Genomic DNA, 9899 nt, shown 5'->3' with positions numbered 1-9899 from the left:
AAGTCTTTCTCTTTCTCTATGGGTGTGAATTGCAAAGTTAATATAGAATATCACCCTCTTACTCCATTTTTATTAAAGCCTTACACAGCGAATAGAAAACAGAAAGAATTAAAGAGTAAAGGCTACGCTTTCAATAGTTTCTCCCTTTCTGCCTTGGAGAGGCAGTTGCTGCCTGTTTTTTTGTCTCTCTTTTCCTTGAACTGATAAAATAATAAATGACATCATTATCCATACTTAATTTTGATATTGGTACATTAAGTATTTTAGTCTGCCAAATTTCCACCAGTGATTATCAACAGTCTGGGAAATAAACTGAAAAATTTTGAGCATTCATTTTCATGAGACAGACACCATGCTAGAGTTTGTCATAAAATATGCCTCAAGTTTTATTTTTTTATCTTCTATGGCCTAAGCATTTTAATCTCTATTTTTAAAAGAAAAAAATAAGATTCAGAATACTTAAGTGACAGAATTGAATCTAAGCACCAAACCTTTTCCTTTGCAATTCATACCACTGTCTTACATCTAAAATCTCTGAGTATTTATGGAAGACATGCAGAAACATTGGGGGAAAAAGCCAAAATTACACCGAACATTTATCTATTCAAGGCTTTGTGTTTCATGGTGATATCAGAGACTATGACATCACTATAGTACAGTTACTCTACTGTTATAGTTCAGTATAAGTGCTATACATGTTATAGTGCAATTACTTTACTGAATGTTTATATAAACATATAAAATATGAACCTTTCTTAATTTACTGACTTTTCTTAAATTGCTCATTTTGTAATATATTCATGTGAATTAAATCTATGACCTTTATTAGCAGCTCATTTTCCGTGTTAGAATGAATAGTCTTGCTTTTTCAAATTCAATTTGAAGAATATAATGTTCTGTCAATTTCCATAAAACATTTTTCTCTTTCCTCATTCAAGATTGTAAAACTTACCACAGCCACTATTGGTGTGTGGGTAGTTATGAAAGCTGATCACAAAATTCTGACCTTTCTCATCTATAATGACATCTTTTAAAACAGGTTGTTTCCCTTGAGAACCCAAGGTTTCTGTTGCTTTTGGGATTTCCCCCCCCCCATCTTTTGTAATGGAAGCCTGAACTGAATGATGAGACTATTTCATTTTCTCTCCTTCTCTGTCACCTGGGACTCGAAACTTTTCACACAGAGGGGGAGTGACTTGGTAAACTGTGGGGATTTTGTTCCTAGTTCAGCGGTTTGCAAACTTTAGCAGAGGTATGGATCACCTGGAGAGCTTGATAAAACAGGTACATAAACCTTACATTTAGTAATTCTGATTCAGAAGGTTTCATGTTTTTGAATGCCTCCATACATTTGAATGCCTAACAAACTGCCTGATGCTGCTGCTGATGGACTGAATGCCACATTTAGAGAACTGCTGTAATAGTTAAATTATGCATTCCAGAAAGGCAAACAAGATTTTAAACATTAAAAGAAATTTTTAATGTCACGTGTCCTGGGAAACTAGAAATCATTGTTTATAGAAATTGAGGCCTATGCATTGCATCTCAGATTTAGAACAGCTATTTTGGGCAACCATTGTGGTCTCTAATAAATATAAAACTATCTACTAAAAGATCCTAAAACAAATTTAGCAACAGTACCTGAAAATCTCATAAAGAGGCTCAGTCCATTAAATTTATTATTTATAAATAATATATAATTTATAAATAATATATTTATAAATAATAAATTTATTATTTAAATATATGCAACTACTTTATAAGTATACTTAAAAATGAATGTAAGTCCATGATGTTGTTTTGTAATTTCTGAATTCTCTTACCATCTTTTATATTTTATTAATATTTTTCAGTAATAATCATATGACTATAAATTTATTCAATTTATATTACAAAGGCTTCTTCTGAAGCTGTAAGGACATAGATTTACTGTTTTAAAGGCTACAACAGCCTTCTGCTGAAGGCTATCTCATTAGTGTATAATAGTAGAATATGCTTATTTTTACAGATGATACAAAAACACGTATACTCACATAGGGTCGCAAAGAGTTGGACACAACTGAAACGACTTAGCATGCACACACATGGAGAAACAAATCATTTGCAATGAGTAGAGGCAAATAAGTGAGCTTGGAATCAGACAAATATTACTTTGAATCACATATTTGCTATTCTTTGAGAAGTTGCAAGAAATTAATCTCCTCTAAATTTAGTGTCCTAATTGATAGAATGGGGCATAGGTAGAACAGTTGCTTGATAAAATTAAAAGGAAAATGTATGTAATATACCTGACATTTATTAGAGACTGAATAAATAGGTATGGGGAAAGCTATTATAATACATAAAAGGAAGGGAAAATTAATATGGGTACTTAATGCACAAAAGAAACCTGGAGGTCTGTTGGAAATCACATAATACACCATAGATACACTATCTCATGAACACAATCAGCTTATTTGGCAGCAGTCTGGAATCTATTTGTTAACAATGTTGTGATAGTTTCAGGTGAACACGAAGGGACTCAGCTATACACATGTATCTCTAAAAGCCAGCTTTAAATTATGCTCACCAAGTCCCAAACTAATTGCCTTTTCTCTTTTATTTCAGAAAAAATGCTGTAAGATGCCTAAAAATAAAAATTGAATTTGTGGAAAGAAGACCAATATCCCTAGAACCATAACATCTTAAATTCTGAAGAATTATGTTTTGAGAAGACTATAAAGAACGGAAAAGTTAGAAGGGAGTTCCGGAAAGAAATCAGATTTATTCCTCCTACAGTCTGAAACATAATAACAGTACCTTTTATTTGTATGGTACTTTAGAGTTTAAAAATGGCTTTTAAATGCATCTTTCTCTGAGTGAATTCTTCTTTTGACAGTATCTTCCTCAGAGCTGCCTTCATGGCTTCATTCCGTAAACTATAGATAACTGGATTGAGCGTTGGAGGTATCACAGTATAGAAGATGGAGAACATGAGATCCATAGCTGACTGGGAATCAGAAGGAGGTCTTAGAAACTCAAAGCCTGCAGCTGAGAGGAAGAAGGTGACTACAAATAGGTGGGGTAGGCAGGTAGAGAAGACTTTGGTTCTTCCCTCAGCTGATGGAATTCTCAGCACTGCAGAGAAGATGCAAATGTAGGAAAGCACAATAGAGATCAAACAAATAAATGCTGTTGAGGTTGTGAATGCAGCCACTGCAATCTCATTAATGAATTCATAAGAACAGGCTAGTTTCAGCATCTGAGGAACATCACAGAAGAATTGGTGAATGACTCTTTCCCCACAGAGCGGTATGGAGAAGTTAACAGCTGCGTGCATGAGCCCAGAGAGGCCCCCAGCAACCCACACAGCTATCACTGCATGCCTACGGGCACAGGGGTCCATAATGGTCTCATATTGCAGTGGTTGACAGATGGCTACATACCGGTCATAAGACATCACTGTGAGGATGGCCACTTCTGACGAGGCCAGAGCTATGAAGAAGAAAACTTGAAGAATGCACTGATCAAGGGAAATGTAACCATTGTTCATAAGTGAATTTGCGATGGCCTGGGGGACTGTGACAGAGATGAAACACAGGTCCAGAAGAGAGAGGTGCTTCAAGAAGTAATACATGGGGGAATGGAGGCGATGGTCCAAGGTAGTTATGGTGATAATGAGGAGGTTGCCTGTCAAGGCCAGCAGGTATGTCACCAAAAACAGTAGTGCGTGTAAAATCTGAAGCTTACGGTCAGCAGAAAACCCCACGAGGAGGAATCCACTCACTGAGGTCAGGTTGGCCATGTCACTCTGAAGATAGCAAGGCTGACTCTGTTTAGGAAGCCAAAGAACAGCAGCAAAGAATGTATGATATTGATATAGTTATTAGTCAAGTAACTAAGTGTACTCAGCAAAGAGCTACTAAAATCAAGACAAATTTATCTTCATGGGAATGTGGTAATATTTAATTCAGAAAAATCTTTAGCCTTTTTTTCAAAAATTGAACTTCTTAATGTGATCAACAGCTTCACATAGGTTGAAAAAAGTTATGAGAACTTTCTGGAGAGATAATAAGCAGATAAGATGAATGTGCAGATGAAAGATAAATTTTCCTATTTTTTGAAACAGATAACAGTGACAGGGAGATGATTGGGAGAAGAAATGAGTTCTGATGGGAGAAGCCCAGTCAGAGGTGTGCCAACCATAAAGTTAGATATGAGGATTTGGAACTCAGAAGACTATGGCAGTGCTTGAAACACCCCCAATTCAGTAAGAGTGCTCTTACAAGAATACTTTTGAGTTAAAAAAAGAATGGAAATGAGGTCTGAGGATAGACTTTTAGATACCATCAAATTTAAATAGATGTAGAGAAGAGGACTGAGTCAGACTGAGAAAGAATATTTACAGAAGAAGAACACCTGTAAGGAGTGACATCATAGAGCCAATGGAAGACAGATATTTTAAAAGAAAAAAAAAATAATGTACAATGTGTGCTAAGTTGCTTCAGTTGTGTCTGACTCTTTGTGACCCTGTGGACTGTAGTTCACCAGGTTCTTCTGTCTAAGGGATTCTCCAGGCAAGAATACTGCAGTGGGTTGCCGTGTCCTTCTCCAGGGGATCTTCCCAAACCAGGGATCAAACCCGAATCTCCTGCACCTCCTGCATTGCAGGCAGATTTTTTTTTACCACTGAGCCACCAGAGAAGCCCCCATGTACAGTAGATTCATTAATGTAAGAGGAAATTTAAAATAACAATAAAAGTATTGAATTTACCATTGTGAGGGTCATTTGTGGATTTGCTAGAAGCATTTAGGAGGACTAATGGGTACAAAAGCATGAAAAACATGGTTTAAAAAACACACGAAATGTGAAAGGAAATATAGAAATTTTGGAGCACAGCTATAAAATGTTTCATAAAATATAGAGAAGTTTCACTCACCAGAGCTGATCTTCGTCAGTAGGAACCAATCTCTTTTAATCCTAAAAGTGACATCTTTATTCTAGAATTGAGCTGGTGGCTTGATCTTTGTAATTTTCATGTAGGGAAAGGACTGAGATGTTTTCATATAAGATTAAACAGTGAGCATAGACCCAGAGACATTTTAACTTTCCACTGAGCCCTTGATACCCATGAGCCTATGGACAGCCCATGAAATCAGTGCTGCCCTGGCACTAGGGAACAAACTTGTTCAGTGTGGTTGATGTTTCACGTAAACACTGTGAGTTCAAGCATGGGACTTCATGGACCTGTCCCTCAAGAATTGCTTCAGTGAAAAGTAGTTAATTATCATCTGGGTTGAACTGAATCTTAGATTCTGCTACAACATATACAGTTTATTTTCTACAGTATAAGTTCAGACTTAAGTTTCTCTAGTAAGAAAGATCAATTTTAACTTTATTGGTCACCCATGAAGTCACGCACATTTGTATGGATTTCATTTCAAAGGAGAATGTTTAGTAATTGTTACATAAATGCATACAAAATTACAGAATCAAAAGAAATTAGAGTTAAAAGACAACTTCTTTGTCATTGAGTCTAGGCTTCATTCAAATACTATATCTTATCTAAAATAACTCTGAACCTGATAATCCACTCACCATTTTAACAATAGGCCACCACAGATGGGTAATACATCCAAAAATAAATGTATTCTGTTTTGAAATACCTATGACAATGGAAAGACATTTAAAAAATTGTGGTACGAACATTAAACATGAGATCTACCTTTTAAACAATAAGATAAAATTTTTAAAATGTTTAATCTTACATCTATGCCTAAATGTAAAAAAAAAAAAAAAGGTGAAATAATGCTATTTGCAGAAACATGATGGACCTAGAGATTTTTATACTAAGTGAAATAACTCAGAGAAAGACAAATATCATATGATATCACTCTTATGTAGAATTTCATTTTAAAAAGATAATAAATGGACTTATCTACAAAACAGAAACATACTTATAGATACCGAAAGCAAATTTGTGGTTACCAAAGGGGAAATGTTGCAGGGAGGGTTAAATCAGAATTCTATACTTTTCTTTAGTATTTCCTTGTTTCTACTTTATGTGGGTTCATTTTGTTTCTCTTTTTTAGTTTTTTATTTAAGGTAAAGTTTAGATTATTGATTCGAGATCTTTATTCTTTTTTTAAAATGAACATTTAATAATAAGTATTATGCTTTAAGCACTGCATCCCACAAATTTTGATATGTGGCATTTTTATTTTCACTTACTTCCAAATACTAATTTCCTTTGATTTTCTCTTTGATCCATGGATTACTTAGAGGAATATTACTTAAGTTTCAAAGGCTTGGATATTCTCCTGTTATCTTTCTGTTGCTGATTTCTAGTTTTATTTCATTATGGTCTGAGAACATGTCACAGACAGATGAGTGAGGAATTTAAGACCTGAAATCTCATTCACCTTTTACTTTCAAGGATTTGCTGACTTAAAACCTAGTGCTGTGTGATTGAGGAGAAAGACCTAACTATCCCCACTGTATTTTTCCTTCTGAATACCAAGGATTAAAATACTAGAACTCGTTTAACAGGTTTCTTTTTTCTTCTGCTACCCCTTAATCTAGAAAATTAAAGTAACTCGTAAGATTGATTCATGTAGAATTATTGCCATAAGCGAGTGGTCCTAAGGCTATGGTCCAATGTAGTTATTAACTGAAAAATTTCCCCAGAATTTACTTTATGAAAAATCAAAGTATTTGTGGTAAAAAGAGTGATAAAGTTTCAGTTGGATACCTTTGTATTAGTAGTGCCATCTTTCTGTACAAGTTCAACTAATGTAAGAAATACAACTCTAAACCTGCTTGCTGGTTTGTGTTCTCTATATAACACTCTCACCAATCAAGCTGTAGATTTAGAAAGAAATTTAAGGATTTTAAATTTTATAATTCTAACTCAGAAAATCATGTGCTGGCTTATGTTTATAAACAGGACTATTGTTGTAAAGCGCAGCATGAACAAAAGTGGCTTATATTTCTAGTAATTTTACATGATTCATAATGGGAATACTGATATTTTACCTAACTGCAATATTTACTGCAGGTATCAGCTTTAAGTGTTTTTTTTACAATTATATTTAAATAATACAATTCTTACATTTGGGATTTTATGTGTATGGTACTCATATTAGTCAAGGTACATAGGTTTTGCTGCAGTAATAAATCAATTCCAAATCCCAGTGGTTTAAAACAAAATACTTGGGCTTCCCTCGTAGCTCCGTCGGTAAAGAATCTGCCTGCAATGCAGGAGACCTGGGTTAGATTCCTGAGTTCGATTCCTGGGTCGGGAAGATCCCCTGGAGAAGGAAATGGCAATCCACTCCAGTATCCTTGCCTGGAAAATCCCATGGGCAGAGGAGCCTGGCGGGCTACAGTCCACAGGGTCCCAAGAGTTGGACACAACTTAGTGACTTCCACCACCACCACTGTATTTCTTATGCACATAAAATCTGACTTGGGAAGTTGGTGCTTCTTTCTTTCTTTCCAATAATTGGGGGATCCAGATTTTATCTATCTTGGGATCCAGTCATCTCAAAATATGGCATAGAGTAAGAGTGCAAGAAGTAGGAAAAAGTGTTTTTTTAAAAACTGTGTCAATCCAGAAAAGACACTCATCACTTAGACTCACATTTTATTTTCCTGGATTATGTGGTCCCAAAGGAATTAGATTCACTTATATGTGAATTAGATTCACTTATATGTGGATATTTTTCAATAGTAAGTACTACTGCACTGTACCAGTACTGAAGCTGCTTAAATCTGCAGAGTCTAGGAACGGAGGATTCAAGAGGCTGTCTGTAAATTATAGGCAGATGAACACCTGTGTGGTTGAAGGGTCAGCTGTATGTTATTTAAATGGAATTGAGTAAGGCGTCCTGGAGGAGGGCCCACATACTCCTGTTTCCTGCTGAGTTTTCACCCAGTTTTCTTCCTCTGCCTGTTCCCTAGTAGTGAATGGTAGTGAAGTTGCTCAGTCGAGTCAGACTTTTTGCGACCCCATGGACTGTAGCCTACCAGCCTCCTCTGCCCATGGGATTTTCCAGGCAATAGTCCTGGAGTGGATTGCCATTTCCTTCTCCAGGGGATCTTCCCAACCCAGGGATTGAACCCGGGTCTACCCGCATGGTAGACAGATGCTTTACCGTCTGAGCCACCAGGGAAGTCACCTCAAAGGAATTAGAAGGTAGATGTTAAAATGGGATCTCACACATGGTAGGAAAGAGGAATCTGTGTAGTGCCACATTATCTAAGCCTTGATTTGTTTTTGACATCGTTGGGAATTTTCTAGTGCTCCTCTAATAAATAGACACTAGACTTTGTTTTGAAATAGATAATTTTACCTTGTAGAATATGCTTCCTACTGCTCTTTCTATATCACAAAATATTTTTCAGTTTAATGACTTGCTATTTATAAAATTTACTAATATAAAATTTAATAAATTTACTGATGTTTTAGTAATACTTGTAAGAATATTTAAATTTTTTCATTAATTTTGTTTTCAGCATTGTACTATATTTATTTGCCTGCTTGATAGTACCTGTACTATAATTCATTTAACTGTGTATTTTAATGTATAAAATTCTAAAATAGCAGACATCATTTATGTAAAAATATTAAAAATTCAGAATTTTTTTAAGTCTCAAGTGTTTGCTCTGTTATGTCTGTAATATTGAAGGTAAATCAAAACATACCCTTAGGATTTGGGGGGGCATATCGGAAGCAACTTCCAACAGCAGTGCTAATTTTTTTTGTGGTCCCATGTTTTTGCTTAAAAATGTATGCAACTTCCACAGCATAATAGATCCATACTTGTTCCAATACAAAATAGTAGTTTCAATGTTCATTTATTTAAATTTTATCTAGACTTTCAAGCAAAACTAATAAACTCAAGAAGATGTAGCATTTTTATTTAACAACCTCGAATACCCTCTGAGAAGGCAACATACAAGCTCTGAGAAATACACTGCTTTATCAAGAATGAATAAATTAATACTATAAACATTTTTAATATAAATATTAGCATATATATTATATTATTAATATAGTGACATGAAGTCCTGTGTAAAAATGGATCATGAATTGTGACAAACACTGTTATCAAATTTTTTTTTAAGTTTAGTATACTTTTCCAGATTTTGTTAGAATTGAGGAAACAGATTTTCTTTCTCTAATCTAACTAGGAACCTTCATTTCTTTAAAATCCATTTCTTTGTCCTGGCTATTATAAACAGTGCTGTGATGAACATTGGGGTATACGTGTCTCTTTTAATTCTGGTTTCCTCGGTGTGTATGCCCAGCAGTGGGATTGCTGGGTCGTATGGCAGTTCTATTTCCAGTTTTTAAAGGAATCTCCACACTATTCTCCATAGTGGCTATACCAGTTTGCATTCCCACCAACAGTGTAAGAGGGTTCCCTTTTCTCCACATCCTCTCCAGCATTTATTGCTTGTAGATTTTTGGATCGCAGCCATTCTGACTGGCGTGAAATGGTACCTCATTGTGGTTTTGATTTGCATTTCTCTGATAATGAGTGATGCTGAGCATCTTTTCATGGAAACAACCTAGATGTCCATCACCAGATGAATGGATAAGAAAGCTGTGGTACATAGACACAATGGAGTATTACTCAGCCATTAAAAAGAATACATTTGAATCAGTTCTAATGAGGTGGCTGAAACTGGAGCCTATTATACAGAGTGAAGTAAGCCAGAAAGAAAAACACCAAAACAGTATACTAATGTATATATATGGAATTTAGAAAGATGGTAACGACAACCCTATATGCGAGACAGCAAAAGAGACACAGATGTACAGAACAGTCTTTTGGACTCTGTGGGAGAGGGAGAGGGTGGGATGATTTGGGAGAATGGCATTGAAACATGTATAATATCATGTAAGAAACTA

The 9899-nt window shown here is 35.3% G+C and overlaps 1 protein-coding gene across 1 annotated transcript; it reads right to left on the bottom strand.

Moving 5' to 3' along the window:
• Positions 1-2818: 2818 nt before the first annotated feature.
• Positions 2819-3784, bottom strand: LOC102409823 (olfactory receptor 14J1). The gene has a single exon (XM_006056111.4). The coding sequence runs from the start codon at positions 3782-3784 to the stop codon at positions 2819-2821; it is 966 nt and encodes a 321-aa protein (XP_006056173.4).
• Between the last annotated feature and the right edge of the window lie 6115 nt (positions 3785-9899).

This window comes from Bubalus bubalis, chromosome 2, assembly GCF_019923935.1.
Source record: "Bubalus bubalis isolate 160015118507 breed Murrah chromosome 2, NDDB_SH_1, whole genome shotgun sequence".
NCBI lineage: Eukaryota > Metazoa > Chordata > Mammalia > Artiodactyla > Bovidae > Bubalus > Bubalus bubalis.
Note: the sequence above shows the minus strand (reverse complement) of the source record. Positions and strands in the feature narration are given on the sequence as shown.